At 62.4% G+C, this 25,184-nt stretch overlaps 2 protein-coding genes across 2 annotated transcripts; both read left to right on the forward strand.

The window, feature by feature from the left end:
* The first annotated feature begins 1,721 nt into the window (after window positions 1-1,721).
* Window positions 1,722-10,908, forward strand: TMEM8B (transmembrane protein 8B). The gene is made up of 13 exons (XM_062600514.1): window positions 1,722-1,827; window positions 4,670-4,859; window positions 5,396-5,603; window positions 5,910-6,043; window positions 6,242-6,501; window positions 6,796-7,151; window positions 7,509-7,605; window positions 7,850-7,973; window positions 9,304-9,446; window positions 9,641-9,819; window positions 9,906-10,052; window positions 10,165-10,281; window positions 10,518-10,908. The coding sequence occupies exons 1-13, from the start codon at window positions 1,722-1,724 to the stop codon at window positions 10,851-10,853; spliced, it is 2,397 nt and encodes a 798-aa protein (XP_062456498.1). The 3' UTR covers window positions 10,854-10,908.
* Window positions 10,909-23,466: 12,558 nt separating this feature from the next.
* LOC134153946 (beta-1,3-galactosyltransferase 5-like) lies at window positions 23,467-24,489 on the forward strand. Its single transcript, XM_062600515.1, has one exon. It carries the CDS (start codon window positions 23,467-23,469, stop codon window positions 24,487-24,489), a length of 1,023 nt encoding a protein of 340 aa, XP_062456499.1.
* Window positions 24,490-25,184: the final 695 nt, after the last annotated feature.

A 25,184-nucleotide genomic window follows, 5' to 3' on the forward strand; every position in this document is an offset into this window, starting at 1 on the left:
TAGCCCTCTGCCAAAGATAACCTCTCCCAGATGCGATCTAGCAGCCTGGATGGGGAGTCTAAGCTTTGGACTCCAGCCGTCCAAGGGGATGTAGTGCCTCTGGAGAGACGCTGGTTGGCAAAGACAGGCCCAGAAAACCAAGACAGATGTTCCTCCTTGTAGCAGAGCCAGTGGGAAAAGGTACATGGGGGCACTGGGACCGAAGGAAGCTGCCTGGAGTACTCTGTGCTTGAGAGCACAAGGTAGGAGCAGGGCTGGAAGGTGCCAAGAGGGCAGTGCCCTCCCTCATTATTTCTCTACTTCCAAAACCATGGTCTCAGCAGGGCTGTCCTGGATGAGGCCACGGTCTGGCCTGCAGTGCAGGGCCTGGCTTTGAGCAATGCAGTGCTTAGAGGGCCCCAGACACCAGTATGTGCTGCAGATGGGTTTGGGGATGACTGACCATGCCAAATCACCACAGTGTGTGCATCAGCTGCAGCCAAAGAGGACGATGATGTCAGGGCAGTTTGGGGAAATAGGATGAGCTCATTTCCAGTTGGGCTGCCCTCATCCGTACACACTGTATGCAGACTCCCCTCTCCCGGAGAGCTTGATGTGCGGGGCACATGGCTCTCTGCCTGCCAGAAGGATGGGATAAGGGTGGCTGGAGCATGGGCTGCTGGGGGGAATGTGCTCCAAGGCCAGGATGCCATACCTGCACCAACAGGGCCCACAGTGCTGCTGTGAGACCCCAGCCCCTTCCTGCTCTCCAGCCTCCAGCTTTCCCCAGTTCAACCTTTCCACTCACCTCTGAGGGCTTCCTGCTGCCCAGGCAAGTCCCACTGTAGTTTAGTTTTCAGATTGCTTAAGGGATGGTGCTGAGCAAAGAGTAAGGCTGTGCCCAGGACCATGGCTGGCCCTGTCCCCTGCCAACGTCGTTGCACAGCCTGGTGTCCGGACCTATTGGCCTGTAGCACTCAGACATTGTTGCAAAGATGCAACACTGAGCAAAATATGCCAGTGAGTTTGTCTTGAACTGAGCTCGCCTTCCCCCAACCTTCTTAACCACCCCTCATATGCAGCCCTCCTCACCGTGCCACAGCCCCTATAGCACAGCTCGTTTATGCCCACCCCCTCAGGGCCCCTTCCTGTAGCCCTTCCATGTCTCTGCCCAACTCCACATCCTCTCCCTGTTCTCTCTGCATCCCAGGCCCCATACTTCTCTAGTCTCCTGGCCCCTCTGCATAGCAAGAGCCATGTCTCCTCCGCACTGTAGCCCCATATCCCCTGGGGCCCATCCCCTGCTTTCCCCTACAGTCTAGTTCCCGTATCCCCCCTGCCACTTCCCCCATGTCCCAGTGCCTCCCAATCCAGTGCCCCTTTGCATCCCAGCACCTTTGGCCCCTGCATCCCATTCCAATGCCCTCCTGTATCTCAGCCCCATGGCTCCCTTGCGTCCCAGCCCCACATCCCCTTGCACCCCCGCCCTTGTCCCCCCGCCCCCAGCCCCACGGCTCCCTGCCCGCCGGCTCCGTGCGCCCCCACGCCCCGGCGCAGCTGCCCCCCTGCGCCGCTCCGCTCCCTCCGGGGCAGCGGGGGCGCTGCCGGCGGCGGCGAGTGACGCGCGGCGGGACCAATGGGCGCGCGGGGGCGGGGGCGGGGGCGGGGCGGGTGACGTCATGGGCGCCGGTGCGCGGCGGGGCGGCTGGCGGCGCGCGCCCCACGGCACCCGGCGCGGCGGCATGGGCCGGCGGGCCGGCGGGGGCGGCGGGCAGCGGCGGCCGCTCGCCCCCCTCCTCCGCCTCGCCCTGCTCCTCCTGCCGCTCCTGCACCTCGCGCCGCCCGCGGGTGAGTGCCCACGGTGCGCGGGCGATGGGGCGCGCGGTGCGTGTGCGACGGGTGTGAGGCACACGTGCGGTGGGGCACGGGGTGCGTGTGCAGCGGGTGTGAGGCACACGTGCGGTGGGGCATGGTGTGTGTATGTAGGGGCTATGAGGTACATGTGCAGTGGGGCACAGGGATATGCATGCACCAGGGCACAGGCGTGTGTAATGGCTACGAGGTACACATGCAATGGGACACAGGGCATGTGGTGCTCGTGTGATGGGGCATGACGTACACGTGCAGTAGGTATGAGGTGTGGGACTCGGGCTGTGTGTGCAACGGGACACAGGGTGCTTGCCTAGTGGGGCATGGGGACGTTCACGCAATGAGCATGAAATACACGTGCAATGGGGTGCACATGGAACAGGGCGCACATGCAATGGGGCATAGAAAGGACATGAATGGAGGCACAGTGAGACACAGCGTTTGCATCCTGTGGGAGGCAGGATGAGCATGCAGTGGGGCATGGTGAGCGTGTGCAGTGAGGTATGGAGTGTGTGTGCAGTGAGGCTTGGTGTACACATTCAGTGGGGCACAGAGGTGCATGTGCTGTGGGATGCGGTGTGCTCACGCAATGGAGTGCGGGTTGTGAGCACAACAGAACACGGAGAGGTGCATGCAATGGGGCATGGGGTGTTTGTGCAATGGGGCATGGGGGTATACGTGCAGTGGATGTGGGGTGCCTGTGCAGTGGGACACAGCGATGTGTCTGCCGTGGGGCATGGGATGCCCATACAGTGGGACATAGAGATAAGTGTGCAGTGGGGTGCAGAAGTGTGTGTGCCGGGGAGTGCACATGCAGTGGGACACCCGCAGGGGAAGGGTGCGCGTGCAGTGGGTCCCTGGGGAGGATGCAGGTACAGTGGGACCCCAGGCGAGAGGGCTGCGTGCATGTAGAGGGACAGCGAGGGGGATACGCATGCAGCGAGGCAGTGGGGAGAGACTAGTGTGCGGGGGTGGAGGGACAGCGGCGGGACTACGTGAGGCGCGGAGTGTGTTGTGGGGCGCGGGAGCTGGCTCGGTTATGGGGCCCGGGGAGGCGCTGTGCGGGTGGAGGGCGCGGAGTGCTCGGGGGGCCGCTGCCCCGGGGAGCGGGGGCGGCGGGGGCGGCTGCCGGGGGCCGCGGGCTGTCCGCGGTGCTGGCGGCGGCGCCCGTCGGAGCTGTCCGCGGTGCTGGCGGCGGCGCCCAGCCGCCCCGGCCCGGGGCTGCGCTCCCAGGGCGCCGGGCAGGGGGACGCTTGCTTTCCCCTTCCCCTCGCTCCGCGGATGGGAATTCCCTCCGTCCCCCGCTTCTGCTCTGGCCACGGCGCTCCAGCCTGCTCCTGTCCATGCACGCTGCTCCCCCTGCCCCGCTCGGAGCGAGTGGGAATGGGGAACCGTGCTGGGACCAGCAGGCTCTGAGTGCTCCCCCTGTGCCACCTCCTGGAGGCCTGTTCAACAACACCTTCTCACCGGGGTCCTCTGTCAGGTCACGGTCCCCACCTGACAGGAGAGCCCTGGTGCCTGGGAAGGAGAGCTATGGAATACCCGAGGGCATGGTGGAGAGAAACTGGGACTGGGTACTCCTTGCACCGAGACTGGTATTTCGTACTCTGCTTGTGTTGTCTGGCAGCAAAGGGGAGGAGGAGCTGCCTTTGTTCCAGGCAAGGAAGCAGATGCATGTCAGGGTACAGCCGGCTGGGGCTGCACACACACAGCACAAGCACACATGCACACAAGCACATGGGTGCACTCCCAGCCAGGCATGCACTGTGCAAAGCACCCCCCCCCACACACACACTTTCAGCTATCCCCCTCACCACCAGAAGAGTCCTCCTGGGCACGTCCCTACTCCCTGCCCACCTCTGCTGGCAGCCCCTTTGCCAGTAGGTTGTGGGAGATACATCTCTTCCTCAGTGCCTCTCTGGGGAATGCACAGGTCTCCCCACGTTGGCACTGTGTGCATGTACAATGGCAGGATAAACTTACTGCTCCTGCCTGGAGGTCAGGGTTCCCTTGTCTCCACTTGCTAAGGGAGTGGCTGCCCCTCTGCTGCTGGGGATCCTGGGGATCCCAAAGCTGTTGGACAGCAGGGCAGGGAGATATGGCTTGCAGGAAGTGTCTTGCACACAACGGTGCTGTGCACAACCACGCATGCCCATGCGTGTGGGTGTATACACCTCCACTTTGCTATGTATGCGGACAGCACCCACGTGTGCATATGTGCACACATATGTGCACCATCCTTCCTCCGCACACCGTGGGAGAGGTGTAGGGCTGTGCAGGAAATGTCATGCTCTCTCCTTGTTGTTCTGGCTCCAGGATAGGACTCTGTGTGCAGTTTATGGTGGGCTCTATGCTGAGACCCCTCAGTAGGCAGTGAAGGGGAGATTTGTGTGTCCCACAGCCAGTGGGAACGGACCTGATGGAACAGAAATGGAGCCAACAGGAATTGCCCGTTGTCACATGTAAAGAGTAGGGAACAGGTTCTCGCTGGGGAGAACGACAAGTTGAAAGAGAAGTAGGATGTGCCTGAGCAAAGCCCAGTGCAGCCTAGAGCTCCTGAGGATGAGTACTCAGTTCAGCTCCATGCCCTGGGCTTGAGGTCACACTGAACCAGGCATGATAAAAACTGTGCCAGAGTTGGAGGCACAGCTTGGTACAGCTGACATCAGCCCTGGGGACACACTGAACTGGCATGGCCTTAGCCTCTCCTGCCTCCAGGCTGCAGAGTCTGGGACGTGTTCAGAGCCTTGTGGGGCTGGATCAGGTCTAGGAAAGGTGCAATACACACCCCTGCTGAGAGCCCCTTGGGTCTCCTCTGCAGATGGGCTCTTTGTGACCGACTACTTCACCCGCACACCACGCAAGCTCAGCCCCTTCCGCTCCTTTGCCAGCATCGAGCTCTTCCACTTCCACATTCCTGAGGACACTGTCATCGCCGTCTGGAACCTCATCACCTTCAAGGAGCAAGGTGGCACCTTTGGGGACCATTGCCCAGACCGCAGCATCACCGTGTGAGTAAGCAGCCCTTCCTCTGTCTGTTCTCTGCCTGCCCCTGCCTGCTCCCTGCCAGACTTACCCTGGAGCCTGTCTGCTTCTTGCTTGCACATGAATGATCACACATGCACATGTGCTCACATTTAGCTGCATGCATACACAAGTACTGAGGAAACCTTGTGCATGTACGTGCACACCCATATGGGCACACATACGCATGCACACGAATGCATAAGCATGCACACACATACAGGTATGCACATATGTACACACACATATTCAAACAGGCACACTCACACATACATGCGCACTCTCCCTAGTTCATCTTTCCAGGACCACTGCAGACTCCACTCTTTTGCACATCTCACGCATGAGCAGTTTCACTTGAACGTATATTGAAGTAAGCTTACAGTTTCCAGCAAGTTCCCAGCTTACAGAAGGCTTTGCTACAGTGTCTCTGAATTTGCTAATAGCATGCTAACTGCATGGAAGACAGACCTGCCCCCACCACAGTGCCAAGGCAGGGCCCTGCTGACTGCTCTCTCTTCCACAGGTATTTCCGCTCAGGGGCTCCCTCTGTCATTAACCCACTGCATACGCACTTTCCCAGGGACACTGCTGTCCCTGGCTCCTTTGCACTGACACTCACCTGGACCCTGCCAAACCGGACGACAGGGGTGTTCAATGTCACCAGCCCGCTGCCCGGGGATTGGTTCTTGGCTGCTCACCTGCCCAAAGATGAGGGCAAGATCTCCATCAAGGTGAAGGGCTGAGGGTGAAAGTGGGCTGGGGGTGAGGGGACTCTCTGTGGGACTCTGCTTGGGTCAGGCTGTCCTCCCAGGCTAGTGGCACCCAGGGGCAGGTGGGTCAGGTACCCCAAGTGGGGCTATAGGGAGGCAGGAGGACTATCATCTCCTGCTGTGGGGGTCCTGGGTATCTCCAAAGGGAGGGGACCAGGGCACACTGCACTCCACCTCCTTGCTGCGTTGTGGGGTCAGCAGCTGGGAGCTTGAGGGTCTGGGCAGCCGGGGCCCCATCTCCCCGTGCTGACTGCCCTGCTGTTGCAGGGGCTCTATGAGGAGTGCCAGTATCTCTTCCAGCCACAGCTCATCGTGCAACGCCTGGTGAGCATTGCTGTGCTGTACCCCGGGTACGTCACCGAGCAGAGCATGGCCCCCCACAACCGCTCCTGCCTCTACAAGTGAGTGCAAGAAGGTCTCCTAAAGAGGGGACAGCCTTGGGGGGGGGGGTCACCGGGGTGGAGAGGGAATTGCATGTGCACCCCATCAACAGTGAGCTTAGGATGCCCTATCCGTCTGGATCTCCCTCTGCCAAGGCTTGCCACCCCAGCCCTGGTGGTCCACACTGAAGGGTAGAGCCTGACACTGCCGTCCCGCAGGGTGTTCGTGCCCAGCTACACATCACGCGTGCTGGTGGAGGTGCTGCGGTGCCGCGGGGCTGAAGGCTGCCCGCTCTGGCTGCGTGTGCGGGCCAAGGCTCCCCCACTGCACAACTCCACAGCGCTGGACTGCCGGGAGCGCACACCCTGCCAGCTGGCCGTGGACCTGCCCTTCTGGCAGCACTGGTACTACGTGCTAGTGGAGAAGCACCCTGGGGTGCCCGGCACCATCTCCTTCCAGGTCACTGTGCAGCTCACAGGTAAGGGAGTGTAGGGTGAGACAGAGGGGGGGGGCATGATCTTGATCCTGCTTGGGGGACTGTTGGGATGCAAGGGATGCCCACAGGATCTGGCCCCAGCTGGGCTGGGGTTACTCCCTGTTCTGCAGGGATGGGGATGCTAGGAGGTGCAGAGATGTGTTGGTGCTGGGATACACGTGTAGGCAAGGAGGGGCTGGGGAGAGGAGGCAGGAGCTACGGGCAGAGGGAGGTGGTGGAGGGTGCAGAGGGCTGGAGGGGCTTTGTGGTGCCTGGGGTGACAGTTCTGCCCCCCAGACTGCTCCAGACCCAGCCTGGCCCGGCCGCCCTTCCTGCCCCCCAGTGCCTCCATGAACATGCCCCACTCCTTCGGCTCTGCGGGCAGCTTGGCACTGGGGGACAGCCCTCCACCCATGGGCCCCAACAGCACGAAGCACCCGAGTGCCATCCCCACTGCGTCGCCTGCGAGCGAACGGTGCTGGCCAGTCCGCCCCACGCTGCGCAATGAGCTGGACACCTTCTCCGTCCACTTCTACATCTTCTTTGGGCCCAACGTGTCGGTGCCACCTGACCGCCCCGCTGTCTTCGTCATCAACCTCCTACCGGTGCTGGACAGTGGTGGGGTGCTCAACCTGGAGCTGCGGCTCAATGTGGTGAGGCAGCCGTGCTGCGCCCGAAATGGGGCCAGGCAGGCAGGGCAGCCCATGGGCGACGGGATGGGAGATGGGGGGTTGCTGAGGCTTTGGCAGGGCAGTGGACTGGATTTGGAGTGCTCTTGGGTGATAAAATGGGGGCTGAGGTACCGGTGGGGCAGGACCGTGGACAAGATTTGGGGTGCTCTTGGGTGATGGATGTGGGGCTGGGATACTCCAAAGGTGGGATAATGGGCTGCATTTGGGGTGGTTTGGGGTGACAGGCAGTGGCTCGGGGTGTTGTGAGGTGGTGTGATGTGAGCCAGACACTGTCTGAGCAGGGAGCATCCCCAGCACTGTTTTTTTCTCTGCCTTCAGAGCTCCCTGTGCGGCGAGAACGTGACAGTGTTTGGGTGTCTCAACCATGAGGTCCCGCTGACGTCCGGTGACAACGCATCGGTCACCTGCGCGACGGGTAGGGTGGGCAGAGTGGCACCTGCCTGTCCTGCCATGTGTGCGTGGCGTGCTGCAGGCTCGTGGGGTTCACGCCCCGATGTGCGCGGTGAGAGGCTCCCAGCCTCTGGGCGCAGCACGTGGGAGGAGGCAGAGGCTGCAGGGGCATCCGGCCCCAGAGCCAGGGACATCGCAGAGCCACGCAGCCCCTTGGCGCAGAGCACCCTGCCCTGGCCCTGCTCACCCAGACCTTTCCTTGGCCGCAGAGTCCCTGGCGGGGTTCCTGCTCTCCGTCAACGCCACGGCCAGCCTCAGCCACCTGCGGATCCCCTACCCCCAGACAGGCAGCTGGTACCTGAGCCTGCGCTCACTCTGCGCCACGGAGCATGGGTAAGAGCCTGCGGTGCCCCAGGCCTGTGTGCCGGGGGGGACGTCTCCACCGCAGCGTGCGCCTGTGTGTGCCACCGGCCGGCGCGTGCCTGGCCCCTACATGGCTCTGCGACTGTGCGTCACCGTGCACATGGCTTTGTGGGCGGTGTGTCTGCGTGTGAGCGCCTGCGTGGGCATGCACAGTTCTAGCTAGCGCCTGCCTGGCCATCTGTGGGGCCCCGCGGCTACAGCCTGTGTCTCTCTGCTGGGAAGCGCCTGTCAATACGTGAGCGCTGTGCACCTGCTGGTGCCTGCCCGTGTCTGCGGCAGCGCCCGTCTGTACCCATCCGTACCCATCCCCGTGCCTGGGAGGGCTGTCACTGCAAGAACAGGGCCTGGCTGCATGTCTGGGGGGATGAGGGGGAGCCCTGGCCAGGCTGTTGTGCTCCTGCTCTGCTCAGCATCTCCAGGAACTGGTCCAGTGTCTGCAGCTCTGTTCCTGGCCTGTGTGTCTGGCTGAGAGCCCTGGGCAGGAAAGAGGCTCCTGCGTGCGTGCGTCTGTGCATGCGAGTGTCCAAGTGAGGCTCTGCACCACACGGTCGGTGCAGTGCACGTGTTCAGGTGCACACGTGCGGACAGCGTGGTGTGTGCGTTCGGGCGCATGCGTACATACGGGGCTGTGCGCAGACAGCGCTATGTACACGTTTGCGCGTGTTTGGGACCATACGTGCGCACAGACAGTGCTAGGTGCGGGCTGCGCGGGGAGGTGCATGCCTGTGTTCCTGCTCGCCGGAGGCTGCACATGTGCTGGGTGTCCGTGTGGGGGCGGCGGGGGTGCGTGCACCGAGCTGTGTGCGTGGGAGGCAAGCGGTGGTGGGGGTGGTGTGCACACTCCAGCTCTTCAGCTGTGTTCCTAGTTCGCTTTAGGTTGCTAGTTGCACTCGGTCCTTCCTTGATGCAATCAAAAAGATGCTTTGCAGGGCATTGTGTTTGCACAGCAAAATCCAGACAAAATTGGAGCCAGCTGAGTGTGTCGCTAAAGGCAAAGTGGGTCTAACCACAGCCACGTTCCCATCCGCTGTCCGGCCTGGCGCACACAATTGCATTGCAAAAACCCTGGAGGACCAGCTCCGAGGTGCCCTATCAAGCACCAAACCAGCTCATTTCTACACTTGCTGAGCTCTGTGTCTCCCCTCGCCAGCAAAGTCTGTGTGCTGCCCTGGGTGCAGCAGGGCTGCAGGTGCCTTTGGTGGAGGTGGGAGCTGCTCGAGGGGGTTGAAGTGCACAGGGCAGGCTGTTTTGCTCGAGGCGCAGATGGGCTGAGCGCTGACGCTGTGCTCCCGTGCGGCAGGTTCGAGCCCTGCACCAACGTGACGGCTGAGGTGTACCTGCGCGCCTACCTCTCGCCCTGCATCAACGACTGCGGCATCTACGGCCAGTGCAAGCTGCTGCGCACCAACAATTACCTGTACGCTGCCTGCGAGTGCAAAGCAGGTGGGCGCTGCCCGGGTGCCCACCGCGCTCCCTGCACCCAGAGGCCCTCCCTGGTATCCTCCCCTCCTGTCCTTGCTACTGCTGCTGGCCCACGTGAGGCACAGCCTCCGCAGGGACTTCTCTGCTCCCTCCCCAGTGCCTGTGGGCCCTGCCAGGGTGCTGCAGGGGTGACGGTGGCTTTCCCCTGCCCACAGGCTGGAATGGCTGGGGTTGCACAGACAACGCCGAGGCCTTCTCCTACGGCTTCCAGCTCCTCTCCACGCTGCTGCTGTGCCTCAGCAACGTCATGTTCGTGCCTCCAGTAGCCATCGCCGTTCGCAGCCACTACCTCCTGGAAGCTGCCGTGTACATCTTCACTATGTTCTTCTCCACTGTGAGTGTGAGGTGGGGGCAGCTCTGGGAAATGTGAAGGGCTGAGGTGGCATGGGGCAGCTCTTACTCCTTCTCCCCACCACCCAGTTCTACCATGCCTGTGACCAACCGGGCATCGTGGTCTTCTGCATCATGGAGTACGACGTGCTGCAGTTCTGTGACTTCCTGGGCTCCCTCATGTCCGTCTGGGTCACCGTCATTGCCATGGCCCGGCTCCAGCCCGTGGTCAAGCAGGTGAGTGCGGGGAGCGGGCCACGCAGGCGCAGGGCGACTGTGCGCACCTGGGAGGGGGTCCCTGGTGCCGGGCAGCACACCCAGCCTCACGGGCGCCCCACTGCCACCGCAGGTGCTGTACCTGCTGGGCGCCATGCTGCTCTCCATGGCTCTGCAGATGGACCGCCACGGGCTCTGGAGCCTCCTCGGGCCGAGCCTCTTCGCCTTAGGGATCATGGCCATTGCCTGGGTAAGGAGCCTGGTGCCCTCTCGGGCCGGGCTGCCCCCTGCCCCGTCCCTCTGCACCCCCTCCTCGCTGCCCGGACACCCAGCTCCACGTGCACCCACCCACCTCCGCGGCCCCGGGCTGCCTTCGTCCGAACCCTCCCGCTCTCACCGCCGTGGGACACGGCACAGCCGCGGAGGGGCCATGCCAGCGCGCTCTGCTCCCCAGCGCTCACGGTCCCGCTCTGCCCCTCCCCGCAGACGGCTCGCACCATCCGGCGCCGCCACTGCTACCCACCGACTTGGAAGCGCTGGGCTTTCTACCTGTGCCCCGGGGCACTGATCGCCGCCGCCGCCGTGCTGCTCTACACCTTCGTGGAGACCGAGGAGAACTACTTCTACATCCACAGCATCTGGCACCTGCTCATTGCCGGCAGCGTGGGCTTCCTGCTACCGCCTCGCTCCAAGCCCAGCGGGCGCCTGGGGCCGCTGCCCCGGCGCAAGGGCTGCGGCTACCAGCTCTGTGTCAATGAACAGGAGGAGCTGGGCCTGGTTGACCCTGCTGTGGTCTCCATCAACAGCATTTGCACCAGCTGATGCCACCAGCACCCTGGACTCCTCTGGCTGGCGAGCAGTGCTGGGCCCCTCCGGTCGGAGCCACAGACAGCAGCCCTGTGGGGCCAGGCAGCTGCTCGCTCCCCGCATGGGCTTTGCCCGGTGCTCCTGACACCATGCGGGATGAGAGCCACCTGCACCTTGGCTGGGCGCAGCCAGAGCGCCCATCCTGGGAGCGCCAGGACTCCTCCGGGTGGGTGCAGAGCCGCCAGTGCCACCTTGTTATTGCAATTACAACCTGGTTGAACTTGTTTCTGGGAGCTGCTGCAGCTCAGTCTGGTGCAGGTCTTCTTGGGGGGCTTGAAGCTGAGCTGGGGCTGAGGACTGCTGGAGCAGCCCAGACTGGGCAGGCTGGGCTGGCAGAGCCCTGGGCACCCTGGGGACCTGGCCTGGCAGGGACAGAGGAAGGTGATTCACAGGCTGCGGGTTCCTCTCTGGTCTCTTGGTGCCAGGGCTCAGGTTGGGGCTCCCTGGGCTGTGTCTCTCTGGGGACTGGAGCAGTGAGAGTTGTCCATGGGCCAGACTGGGGAATCATCCCTCTGCGCTGCTACAGCAGGGCCCTCGAGGCCCAGAGATGTGGCACAGCCATGCCACAGCGGCCTCCTGCCATAAAGGCACCGAGCTGCCCAGTGGTGGAGAACAGACCTGGGCTTGGGCTTTGGCTCAGCACCTTGCCAGGGTGCAGGGGCCCAGCACAGCTCCCAGCCTCTTCAGCCAGCGGGAGGGCTGGCTGTTGCCCATGCATCTTGACCCTGCGGTGCTACCAGCATCTCTAGGCTGGCAGGCAGGGCTCCCACCTTCCCTCCTCGCCTGCCAGGCCCAAGGGCCCCTCTGGACTGGCACCTGCAGTGCATGCAGCCATACCAATGGGCTCCCCAGTGCCTCTGGCTGTAGCGGTGCTGGGAACACCTCCTTAATGACTGCCAGGGTCGTGGCCGGGGACACAGTGCTGCCTCTGGCCACACTAGCTCCTCTATGTAGCCCTCTGCCCCCAGGCTCAGCACCCCAGAGCAGACGCAGGACAACAGGCCAGCCCTGGAGGCATCATCACATCGCACAGCACGGTGCCCCTTGTGAGTGCCAGGAGCCTGGAGATGAAGGAGTCTTCTTGAGAGGTGGTGGGCAGTCTGGCGGGCTGCTGCTCATCTGTGTGGTCTGGGGCTCTGCAGATCTGCGTGTGCAGCCAACAGGGCCTTGGGGAAGAGCTGCTGCTCTGCTGGTCCAGGGCCAAGCCCTGGCGCAGGGTATCGTGTGGTAAGGCTTCGGTATGGAGCAAGGTGGTGAGTGAGAGGTGGGTGAGCAGATTCTCTGGCCTCCCAGCTCACTGCCTCTGCCTTCTCCTCATGCTCACCAGGCATGTTCATGGGTGGACACCAGTCAGTTAGGGGCAGCCCTATCTCAGCCCTTGCTCCTTGCCCCCCTCATGGCCAGGCCCATGAGCACAGCACTGACCAGAGCTGGTGAAGATCATGACATGGTGGTAAATGCCTGGGCTCTGCACATGGCTCGGGAATAGGGCATCTCCACCCTGCTTCTGCACCTCCACTTGCTCAGTACCACCAGCCTCCTGTGCCTGGGCACTGGGAGGCTGCGCAGAGCCCCTGGACATCACCCGGTGCATGGCCACAGCCAGTAGCAGCAGGGCCAAGGAACCCCAAACGCAGGTCTCCTATTTGCGCTGCTGCACCGTGGCCTGCACACAGACCCTGCAGGCAGGCCTGGGGCCAGTCCTTGGGGTGAGGGGAGGCAGAAAGCTCTGCAGAGACGCATGTGCCCAAGAGCCCCTACTCTGCAGGGCCCAGCAGCCTGGGGACCGGCCCGCGAGGGAGCGCACACTGCCGAAAGTGGGTCTGCCCCACACCCCAGCCAGGAAGGGCCCCGCACACAGACACACAGGCTCCCCACCAGCCTCATCCCCTCTAGGATCACCACGAACCCCGAGCTCTTCCCGGCCCCGCAGGGACCCTCTGGGGCATTCCTGCTCCTGTGTGCCCCACGGCAAGCTCTGCACCCCAGCGTTCACCTCCTGACTCAGCAGAGCCACCTGCCAGCTGCCCCCCTCCTCGCACCCCAGGGACAGAGCCCAGTGCAAAGAGATTTACTGGATGCCTAACAGGATTAGCAACCGCAGGCAGGCAGGCAGCTCCGTAATAGGATTGCAATCTAATTAAACCTGCTGCTTGGGAGCTGGGCCCCAGCTGGTCAGAGTGGAGCTGGCTTGGGGAACAGGCGGTGGGGACACCGAGAATGGGGATGGCCAGGGCAGCAGGAGGGCTGACTTGGTGGGGACCACAGCCTCCCAGACATCTGCCTCGGGCAGGCCCTGCGTCCCTGCTGTGCCTTGCCCTCTGCCTGGCTCTCTGATGCCAGGGGTCTGGCTTGTATTGCCCGCCCCCCGGCTTGCCAGGGACTGCGTGCGTCCCTTCCCTGTGGCCACCAGCCCTTCAGCCCGTACTCAGGGTTTGGGAGCCCACGGCTCCGTGCCCACAGCAGCTACAGCAAGCCTTTGCTCCAGGCATCCCTACGACATCTCGGAGACACTGGCCCCAGGCTCCCCGGCACGGTGGAGCCCCATGGCTGGGGGAGCTCCGGTTCGAAGCAGGGAGCAGCTGCTGGGTGCGAGAGGGCTGTGGGGAATGAGCCCCGGCAGGGAGTCATGCTGGGCAGCTCTGCACCGCCAGGACAGCGGCAGGGCCTGTTCCTGGCCCTCGTCACTGCGTGTAGGGAGCCTGGGGCCAGACAGGCTGTCTGCACCCGCTGCCTCCCCCTCCGCACTTCCTCTGCCACGCAGAATGCTGTGTCTGGTCCAGCCAGGCCACCAATTAAGGATTAATTTTTAATTAAAAACGTTGCTCACTTCACCAAGTCCAATTGCATCTCCTTGGCAGTAGCAGCCCCCAGAGGATGAGGAGCTCAGCTTTCAAAACAGCCTCTACGTGAGCAACACGCTCAAGCATGGTGCGCTCCAGGCACAGGGCCTGGCCACCCCAGGGTGACTTGCCAGCCCAGCGCGTGGTCCTGCACCCTGCTTCTGATGTCCCAGCATGTTCCCACTGCAGCCAGCCGTGAAGCCCGTGGCCTGCCCCCTGGCCAGCGCGGGGTGGCACAAGCAGCCTGGACAGGTCCTGGCAGCCAATCTGGGATGTGATGTCCACGAGTTATCTCGTGATCATGTGAAGTACCAGCACGAAGATACTCTGCAGGGAGCACACAGCATCTTCTGACGTCCCAATACGCTGCAAGTGCCTGACTCTGGGCTGCTCCTGGGAACTAAACCAGAACAGCTTGGGCACGGATAGGGACAGCACATGTGCTGCACAGTCTGTGGGCCAGGACGGCTCCCTGGCACAGAGCCGCAGGCGGCAGAGTGCCCTGCGCGGGTCGGCTCTCCCTGGGCCTCCAGGCGCTGTGCAGGGTGCACACGTGGGCTCCCCCGCACCAGGCGCCCCACCGGGGAGCTGGGCTCTGGCAGAGGAGCCCGGGAAGCCTTAGGGAGCCACACGCAGGCTTTGCTTGGCTTCGGCTTCTACAGGCTGCTGAGGCGGCTCGGCACTTGCTCTCGTTTTAATTAAACCTGCAATTCCATTTTTCATCTCAAGGACGGGCTTAGCGGCTGAGCGGACTCCGAGGGGGGAAGCTTGGCCAGGGAATGTGGGGAAGAGCCAAGTGCGCTGCGTGAGCCCAGCCCAGGCCCCCAGCCCCACAGCGGCACGTCCCCTTCCCCGGGCATCACAGAGCCGCCCCGCTGTGAGCTGAGGATCACCCCCCCGAGCTTCCCTGCTAGCCCCATGGGGCACAAATGCAGCCTTGCAGGACCAGAGGCATCTTGCGGGCAGCAGCTCTGTAGGGAGGCGCTTTGCAGGATTTTTGGAGCGGGATGTGCCCAAACCAGCCTCGCAGTGTGGCCCCTGCTGTCAGGCATGCCACAATACTCAGTGCATGTCCCGAGAGTGAGAGCAGGAGCCCAGAGCCCCGCTCCCGCAGGACGTGCAGCCCAGGGTAGCTGGCACGGGGCGTCCCACCAAGCCGCGGTGGGGATGTGCCTGGGGGCCCCGTCGCGCCCCTCGGGCAGCCTGTGGCCCTCCTCCGCGGCTCCGCTCTGCCTGGCCCAGGAGAGCGGGCTCGTTCATCCGGAGGGACGGTGAACCTCAGCAGCTCATCTCGCTGCGTCTCCGGACCCGCCACCGCATCTCCCGGTGACTCCCGGGTGACTCCGGGCGAAGGCTGGGCTCTCAGCCAGCTGGGTCCTCGTGACCCCTATCGACTCCCCTCCCCCCCCCCTTCCCGATACTCCATCCCTGCCTCTCTCTGGCACAGCAACCTCGTAACCATGGCAACGGTGTCCCTATAACAACCAGGTACATCTGACATCCCCATGGCAACCCGCTACCCGAACAGCCTGTCCCCGAGAAGTTCGCCGCTGAGGAGCTTCGCCTCTTCCCGCACTGGCGAGGGAGGGAGGGTCCGAGCCCCACAGGGGCCGGGGGGCTGCAGGGACGTGGGGAGAGTGCCGGCCGGGAAGGACTTGGGCATCGGCCTGCAAGGGGAGCCCGGCGCCCAGGAGGCAAGAGCAGGGCATGGGGCACCACCCCGGGCAGCGCTCCCTGGAAACGGGTGTCCTGAAGGCAGGGTCCAGGCTCCCCCCCAAAAAAAGCCCTCTTCTCGCCCTCACTGCCCTGCCCCCAGATCACCCGCTCCACTGCAGAGATGCTCCTGCCCCCAGCCTGCCCTGCCTTCAGGGCCTCCCCCGGGCCCTGCCACCGCTGCCTGGCCCTGCCTGCCGGGCCAGGATCGCGAGGCAGCGGGACTGACGCAGGCTGTCACTGCAGACGGCATCGCGCACCATGCAACTTTAATGTGCCCAGCCTGAATTATTGAGCCCTGCAGCAGGCTGTGTGCACAGAGGCAGCACCCGTCCCTCCCCCTCGCCCTGTCCATGCGTGCCCACGGGGACAGCAGCTGGCAGAGGCTGGCAAGAGGTCCCAGGTGACATCTAAGCTAATAGGAAGCAGTGATGGAGCTGCAGGGCAAGAGGAGGCTTGGTGTCACAATGGGAAGCAGAAGACTCCTGTTCTCGGGTCCTCTTGGGTGCTAATTCTCAAATCAGATTTTCAGAGGCATCCTAGAGTGCAAGGAAGTCCTGCACAGGGTTGGAAGCAGCAAGAAGTGTCCCTTCCTGGGGGTACCCGGTACTTGTGCAGCACCTAAAAAGGACCCTGCTGAGACATCCCTGGCACACAGAAGTGCTCCAGGCCTTGTGGAAGGAGCAGGGAGACATCAGGACCTGTGAGAAGTCCCTTCATCCCCTCTCACAGGACATATCTGGGGTATGTGGCATCCCACAGAACTACCACCTCTGTCTTGACAGCCAGCCAGCTTTGGGTGACAGCGTTTTGGGTCCCTACAGGTGCTGAATGGTGCTGTGCCCCTTGCTGACCCTTGAGGTCCTCATCTCCCCTACTACTCACACTATTGCTGTTGTTCAGGTCTTTCCATTGCCTCTGGCCATCTAGTCAACCCTAGTCCCGATGGGCAGCTGGAGCTTGCTCCCGGCCAGGCACTGCTGTCAGTGGCCCGCTCCGAGGATGATAAAAGGCTTGGAGAGTGGCCGGGCCGCTCTCTGCTTTCGCAGTCCACCCAGCACACCCTGCAGCCACTCGATGATTTTCTCATCACAGCAGCAAGCCTCGACCTCCCTGCCTGCTCAGCCCCATCCATCACCCACGTTTGGCACTGCTGCGCAGACCACAGGCTCGGGAGCTGCCTGCTCTGCTCTGCCCCTGGCCATCCCTCAGCCGCACAGATGGTGACCCTGTGGCCACCAGCCCTGGGGGAGCAGCTCTGAGCTTCCAGAGGGCCCCAGTTTCCCCCAGTGCAACCCGCCCAGATCCTGCTTTCTCACCTCTCCTCCTCCCCCATTACCTAGTCTTGTGTCTCACCCTCCTGCCACCATCCCCAGCCCATGTCCTGCACAGCTGACACCGCGGGGTCTGTCCTGGTTCCTGCACACCAGGCAGCACCATGCCATGGGTCCCAGCTGGGACAGAGCTGGGCAGGATGGGTTATCCAGGTTACTTATGTCCACAGGGGCCAGAGCACTGCAAGGCAGCCCCTGGCCCACAAACAGGAGCAGGGGGGCTGTGTCATGGCCCAGGTGACCAGCAGGAGCTGCCAGGGTGGAGGGGAGCAATGGGAGACACTTGCTGTCCCCTGGCAGACTGGGCAAATGCCACTGCGGTGGAAAGCACTGTGATTTTTGACTTTTGGTAACTGCCCTTCTTGGAGCAGCTGGTTGGGGAACCTGCAGTGGGGGCAGAACTCAGGACTTTAGCCCTGGCAATTTGGATGAGGGTTGTTGAAGAGCTGCTCTGTCAAGCTGAAAAGCCACTTGAGTTGTGCTTAGCTTCATCAAGAGAACTGCATAAAAATCAGGAAGCTTGCTAAAAGAAATTAATAGACTAGCCAGGAGGGCAGACTGCTTGCAGACAGCATGAGAATTGCTCAGAACAGCATGCTGGAGACTTCCAGTAAATGAACGCATCCTTTAACAAGATTTCCACGGTCAGCACCCAGCCAGCGTGGCCAAAGAGCAGAGCGGAGCAGGCGATTAGATGTGAAAGGGCATTCCTCAAGGAAGGGATGCTGTGTCAGAACGAAGAACACGGGAAGGAGGATGAACTCCAGCAAGCTACGTGTGAAACCAGAGCAAAACAAACCAGAGAAGACTTGGAGGAAGGTCTTGGCAACAGCAGAAAATTGCAGACAAGTCAGCTTGCAAACATAGCTGTAGCAAAGACACTCTGGTGGGGCCAGAGGGTTACCGGAGGAGGAAGGGCATCACGAGCGGCGAAGGCAGCCCGCCGTGGCTCAGCGAGGAGGGCTCTTGTGACAGCCCTGCTGCTCCGTGGGCAGCAAAACCAACGCAGAAGGGGCCAGATTTTACCCCATGGGACACTGAGAATCGCACCTTGATGAGGTCGGAGGGACCCAGAGAAGGGGAGAGATGGCCAGGGCCGGTCTGTTGACCGAGGGGGACACCAGGACGAAGGAGCAGCCTCGGCACTTTCCTGCTGGAGAGCCGGGAGCAGAGCTTGTGCGGGTTGTGCTTGCGAGAACAAAGTCTACAAGCACAAAGTGCAGCTGCGCTCGTTGTCAAGTGGTAGGAAATTAAGGCAGTTACTCTCATGAGAAATCAACCTCACACCAACAAAAATCAAACTGTTACACAAAATGTGATCCTGGATAAATTTATCTTAAGAAGTAAGCCTGCAGAGGAAGATAAAACCATGTTAGTGGAGGCTGAGAACATTTTCCATGGGATGCAAAGCCACTGTTCCCTTTATGGATTGCAGATTAAAGTTTTCTCATAAAAAACATTTCCCCACTCAAATATCACCACTAAAATTTCCCTTGAGAAAACCAAGTGCTAGGCAATATGTTATGTATGAACACTGCTCTCAGTGGAAGCTGTATTAAAGAAATCATGTTGAATCTTTCTTTTGGAATGTAAGTCGTGCCTACACCAAAGGCAATATTGCAGTTCATTCTTACTTTATATAAAGACACTTCACCACCTCCAAGCACTCAAAATCAGGGCTCTAGACTTCTAGGAAGGCCATTTTGGCTAAAATCACATTGACTCCAAGCAATTGCAATTGAGAGATTTATAATTTAGCAGAAACGTACTGGACCATTCACTGGCCAGCTCTGGAAAGCTGCTCTGTGGTCCCGAATTTGCAGCAAGCAGCAGCTTGGCTGCTCGCTGCAGATCGCTGCTGTTACCTAACAAGCAGGGCTGCCCGGCCAGGAGAGGCTTTGGGAGACAGGGCTGCAGCGATATCGCCTGCTGAAGGAGCACGGTGGGACCCGCGCTCTGCACAAACGGGACGCTGCTGTCACCCGTGCTGGGGAAAGGCACAGCCAGGGAGATGGCTGCGTCCTGGGCACAAAAACTTATAACCAGAGCCAGGTCCTCTGCCGGGACTTTGCTCCAGGGCCTGCCTGGACTCAGCAAAAACTCCTGCCAGCAAATCCCAGACAAGCCCAGGAGAACAGTTGTACTAATTAACTAATGAAGCTCTCTCCTCTGGGAGCGGTGAATAATCTGAGCTGGAGGCTTGCTCTGGCTCCGGGGAGGGCTGGAGCACCCCCAGCTCCTCTCGGGGGACCCCCAGAGCACGTGCCTCAGCAAGCCCGCTGTGCCCAGGCCGGGCTGTTTTCCCACGGGGCGGGAAAGGAAAGGAGGCCGCGCTGCGGGGCGCTTCGAGGAGCTGCGCGGGGCCTTGGCGCTCCGCCGCACTGGGCAGCCCGAGGCGAGAGGACGGACTGGGTTTGCACCAGGGCGCCGGCGGCGGCCGGGGCGGGGGGGGAGGTGGGGGGCACCTCTCCGTCCCCGGGGAAATGCTGGTCGCAGAGCTCAGCCCCAGAGCTCAGGGCTGCGCACCCGAGGCAGACGGACCGACCTGCAGCTGTTTCCTCTCCTCTGAGACGAGCAGTTTCCAGCCACAAGTGCGGCCTCTCTTTTAGAAGAAGAGAAAGTTGTTCAAGACGAACCAAGCTTGCAAATCTCTTGAGCCGTGCTATCCCTCCTCCCCCCGCCCCGCCGTCCCTCTGACTGCGGATTCCTCTTTGCTCTGCCTGGTCTTTGCCGTGCTGCTCTGTGCCCCTAATAAAACCCATCCCCGAATTTTTTCTCCTTGTCTCATCCTGTCTGCAGTGCTATGGACAGCTGAGACCAACTGCTTGAGAAAAATCACTGATTGGCGTAGCTGCAGAGTCTCCTTGAGCCCATCAGCAAAGAGGACCTGCTTCAAAGGGAGGAACTGTTTGATTAAAAAGGTGAATTAACTTTTTTTTTTTAATCAAAATAAACTTCTTGATACAGTTCAAAGGAACTTCCTCTTCTTGTACTGAGATTCTCTGTCCCACACAGCTTACTTTTTTTTAATTAGAGTTATTTACGCTGTCCTGTGGCTTAGTCCAACCCGGATGGTTGGATGGGGAGCTGCTGGGTGCTGTTTTGCAGTGTGAGATGTTCAGTGCACTAACACTAAGCCAACTACTCCCTTCTGGCCTGCGGTTCGGCACAGCTTTGCTTTCTAGCACAGCTATAAGGAGTTAAGAAACTCTGTAAAACCACATCTGATAGAAGATCAGAGGGACACGTGCTTATAAAGGCCTAGGAGAAAGCACCATGGTGCAAATATTGAATACTCGTACTGGGAGAGGGGTGATAGGAGCTAGGAGGGGGGTGTCCATACAGGAGGTGCTGGCAAGAGTCACACTGTGTTCCCAGCTAGCCGGAAACTCCATGCTAAATCGCTCCTTGTGCATTCAAGGTCATTTAGAAGGATTTGATGACACTTGAAAGCTGACCGGGAGCTGCCCCTAATAACAGCACCCAGAGATTTTGACAGAGCTGTCCTGAGACTTTGCCCTGCACGATGCCTTGAACGGAGCTCCACAGAGCTCGCTCCAGCACATGCTTTAGCAAAGAGCTAGCCAGGGTGAAGGAGGCGGTGGCCACAGCCTGTGCATGCTGCCGTGATGTCTGGGAACAGTCCCTGAGTCCAAAAGAGTCTGAGCCTTGGGAAGGAGCTAGGCTCTGGGCAGGGAGATCCCCCAGGACATCTGGAGCTGTGGCCTGGCCATGAGTTGGGATTCACAGTCACCTCTGCGGGGGAGGCTGGGGGCCAGCACGGCCGCCTTGCTGGGGAGCACGTGCTGCTGGTACCGGGCTGAGAAGGAGGAGGGTTTTCTCGTCTGTACTGCCAGGGCTGAGCTATGGCCAGGGGCATGTGTGTGCCTCATCTGCCTGCCCGAGGACGTAGGGCACCCTTTGAGGCAGGAAGGGAAAGAGGAACTGCTGGTGCGGTGGGGAAGCCACAGGACGGAGTGACAGAAGCCAGCAGCCAAGGCACGCAGCCCAAAGCATCTCTCCGGGCTCTCGGCTGGGTTGCGTAACCAGCCCTGCTTCTTTCTGGGGCTGGGACCATGGTCCCACGGGCCCCTGGCACCATCTCCGGGGCACGGAGCACCTGCAACTGTTGGAGGCAGACTGCAGAGCAAGAAGGGTTCCTGCTTGCTACACTGACAGGTAAAAACATTTTATTTCAGCTTCTCTTGCCACTAAACATAGGGTTTCACACTGACTCTGGGCTGGGATAGGCCGTGCAGAAAGGAGAGGACTGGAAAGTGGTACAGAACTGACTTGTTTCATAGCAGGATAAAGCTAGGGAGAAATCCTCTCTGAGGGGTCTCCCCCCCAGGAGACTGCTCTGGCCTCGCAGGAGGTTGTACAGCTGTTTCAGTGCAGGAAGGCCATGGAGAGGGCACTTGCCATGCCTTGGCTCCCTTATTGCATGTTGTTGCCTGAAATCAAGGGAAAAGAACTGTACATCATCTTCAGCATTTGGCTGTGGAGCAGGAACGGTCCCTAAACCACTAGACGGCAGCACTGAAATCCTGCTGAGATTTGCTGGTGCTTTTGCCTCCATTTCTAGCCTGGAGAAGGCCTTGTTGTGCCCTAAAACGAGTCTGGCTTCCCTCCAGGCTGGTCCATTGCTGATCTGACGGCTAATACCAGCTTAGGCTATTTGCCAGTTGCTGGAGTCTGAGGGACTTTGCCAGGTGCAGGGGTTGTTTCAGCCTGACGCCCCCGGGAACACGCAACCCTCCGGCTATCTCGAGTCCTCCCGGACCAGGGCTCCTCCGCAGTTACGCCTCAGTGCAGGTCCCCGTTCCCCTTGCAGGCTGCTCCTCCAGGCTGCGAGCTGAGACCACCCCAAGGGTGGGATGCTCATAAGGCGCGTACCCGCGGGTGCACGCAGGAGCAGCGGAGAGAAAGGGGCAGGAGCCCAGCCCTGCGCCCCCTGCCCCCTTGTGCACAAGCTGTGGGGTGGGGAGGCACCCCCCAGGCTGTGCTGTGTGCTGTGTGTTCGGGGGTACGGGACGGGAGCACGGCACGGGGTGCAGCGTGCGTGCGTGCACGGGTGGGGGAGGTACAGCCGGCGTGCGGCAGGGCAGCCCCTAGCAAGGAGCCCACCGCTACACTGGGGGGGGGGGCAACCCCCACTCTTGGGGGGCAGGCTCAGCCCCTGCGCTAAGGGTGCCACACCCATACTGGGGGGCGACCTCCCTGCCGGGGGCAGGGGCAGAGCAGCAGTGGGGGACGGGGCCACGTCCCGGCACGGCCCCGGGGGCGGCAGGGCCGGGTGGCTCTGCCCGGTGCCCGGTGCCGGTGCCCGGTGCCCGGTGCCGGCCCCGCCGCGCTGGGGGGCCCCGCCGCGCTGGGGGGCTCCGCGCCCCTCCAGGGAATCCCCCTCCCGTGACGTCACCGGGAGCCCCCCGGGCCCTCTCACCGCCCCGCTGTCTGATTGGTTGCGTCGCAATGCCTCCGCCTCGCCCCCTCCGATTGGGTGAGAGCCCCGCGAAGCCACGCTCCCTCCCTCGGGGGCGGTCCTCGGTCTGGCCCCGCCTCCTCCTCGCCCCTCCCCCGCGCCCCTCCTATTGGCTGCCGAGCTGTCACTCGGGCCCTCGAGCCTGCCCCCCCCCCAGCGCCGCGCGCTGCCCGCCGCGCCCCTCCGACGGCCGCAGCCTGCTGCCCGCTGCCCCTGCTGCAGCCGGCCCCTCTGCACGCAGCCCCCACTGCCCCACTCACCCCTCTCCACCGTAGCCAGCGCCCCCAAACCCTCACGCCCCGCCCGCGCCCCCCCCCGCTCCTCCTCGCTGCCCCTTGCCCCCCACTCCCTTCCCTCTGCTTCCCCCTCCCCCCAAGCGCCCAAGCGAGGGGGCACATTCCAGAGGCACAGTCCTAGCGCAGTCCCGCTGGCTTGTGGCCCTTGCACAGGGTCTGTGCACTGGTCTGGACCGCTGGCGTGGGCTGCCCGGGGCTGCGCTGAGCAGTCCTGCAGCCGCTGGGGCAGTTGCAGTGCTGCCGCTCCCTGCAGGGTGCTGGCAGTGGTCCTCGCTGCATGCCACGGGCAGGACCTCTGGGGACCCTGCAGGGTCCCTGCTGGAGACACGCTGCCCCAGAGGCAGCTCTGCAGCCTGCCCTGGTTTATGGCTCGGGGCCGTTTCCAGGGGCATCCCACCTCCCTCCCTCCCGCGGCCTTTGCCCACGCTGAACCATCACCACGTGAGGGGGGGTGAACCCAGCACTCTTTGCACACAGCAACAGGCCCCCGAGCGCGGAAGCTCAAGGCCAGAGCCCCTGGCCGGCAGCCAGGTGCTTTCTAAGCGCTGCTGGGGGAAGCACAGAGGAGGGTTTGTCTGCCGCCGTGGGAGCACGGGCCCCGCTCCGCTCCTTGGTTTCCACTGCCTGGATTTTCGCGGTTCATGCGCCCCATCTCCCTGGGAGCCGGCCCTTCTCCCCATCTCGGGGAGCGCAGCCAGCGTGGAAGGAGGTAACGGGCTCTCCCGGCCCTGCTGCTAGCCCACACAGCACCCATCTTCGCCCCATGGCCTCCAGCGTCGCCGTGATGGCTCGGGGCTGGCTGCGGTGCTGGTGAACTGGGACGGGGTGGGCATGCGTGGCCCCTTCCCTCGCCACTGGGCCAGCTCGCGTCCTCGCTGACCATGCCCTTGGTCTCCCTCCATGGCCCAGATGCAGTGGTGGTGCTGGAAGAGGCTGCTCTGTGCCATCCTCCTCCTCTCGCTCCTCCTCTGGTGTCTGCTGCTCCTCGCTGGGGACAGGCAGGAGAAGTGGTCAGCGGCCGGACGTTTCCTCCCGGCGCTGCGGGGGCAGCTCGTGGCGCAGCCCCGTATTGGAGTCGTGCGAGGGGTTGACTTCGCCTCGCTGTTTGCGGGGCCCCATGCCGCCCCGCGCTGCGCCCATGGACAAGTGCTGCTCATCCTGGTGACATCCGCACCGGTCAATGTGGAGGCCCGGCATGTCATCAGGAGGACCTGGGCTGCCCAGGAGGGACGGCCCACCAACCGGTGGCAGACGGTGTTCCTGGTGGGGCAGGCAGCCGAGGCGGAGGTGGCCCAGGACGTGCAGAGGGAACGGCAGGAGTTTGGGGACATCCTGGTGGGGAACTACAAGGACACGTACCGCAACCTCACCCTGAAGGTCATGCATGGTTTGAAGTGGGCGTCTGAGCAGTGCCAGCCCTGCTACATCCTCAAGACAGATGATGACTGCTTCGTGAACACGGATCGCCTCCCTGCCTTCCTGGCTGAGCTCAACACAGTGAGGACGGGCCTCTATGTGGGCTCCCTGTTCCCCCGGGAGAAGCGGCAGGTCATCCGCGAGCCCTCCAGCAAGTGGTACGTGTCGCGGCAGGACTACCGCCCGGACGAGTACCCGCCCTACGCCAGCGGCATCGGCTATATCCTCTCCCTGGATGCGGCTGAGAAGATCCTGGAGGCGGCGTGTTGTGTCCGCCCCATCCCCGTGGAAGACGCCTACATGGGCATCTTGGCGGAGGAGGCGGGGATCCGGGCGAAAGCCAGCGCCCGCTTTGCCAAGCACAACGCGCGATGGCGCATCTGCAACTACCGGTACCTGATGGTGATCCACCACCTGAGCCCACGGGAGCAGGAGGCGGCCTGGAGGAGCACGCTGCAGGCCCGCAGCGCCTGCCACGACAGCCTCGAGGTCACCCGGTGGAAGTGACATGCTGGTGCCCAAGTCTGGCCACGATGGTGCCACGTGGAGGACTGCTGTTGGGTGCACCACCCAGGGGCCGGCCATGGGTCCTGGCAGACCCAGGGGTCACGTGTGGCCACGGCACACGCACCCTCACCAGCCACAGTGCCTTGTAGGCGCGCGCGTGGCATTGCCCGCCCCGCCGGGGCGCAGTGCGCACCCTTGCCAGCCCGTCCCTGCCAAGACGTGCACAGCGCCGCACTGGTCCCTTAAGGGCTTCCATGTGCCCAGTCTTCCCTAGCCAGACCTCTCCTTCCCTGGCTCGATGGGGGCGAGCGTCTGGAGCGTGGGATGCGGCTGGGCACTTCAGCCAGCAGCGTGAGCAGGGCCCAGGCTCAGGCCTCGCGCAGGGCAGAAAGGGGGCAGACCCCACACGAGCCCTGTTGTGGGTCTGTCCCCGTCTGCCCAGTACTCCCACAGCCCTAGAGGGCTGCAGGTCTGGCCGAGGATGCTGCACGGTCTCGGCTCCTCGCCAGCACCTTCCCGTCCCTTGGGCGACGTGTGGCCCCACACCTCCCGCTGCCACCTCTCCGCGCTCCACGGTAGCTGCAAGCCACGAGCCAGAAGGCGGTGGGCGAGCGCGAGCAAAGTCAGAGGAGGAACATCTGCCCCGTGGCTTGCAGCCTGGGAGTTTCTCTGGGGCTGTAAATAGCCGAGTTCCA

This window comes from Rhea pennata, chromosome Z (assembly GCF_028389875.1).
Source record: "Rhea pennata isolate bPtePen1 chromosome Z, bPtePen1.pri, whole genome shotgun sequence".
NCBI classification, from domain to species: domain Eukaryota; kingdom Metazoa; phylum Chordata; class Aves; order Rheiformes; family Rheidae; genus Rhea; species Rhea pennata.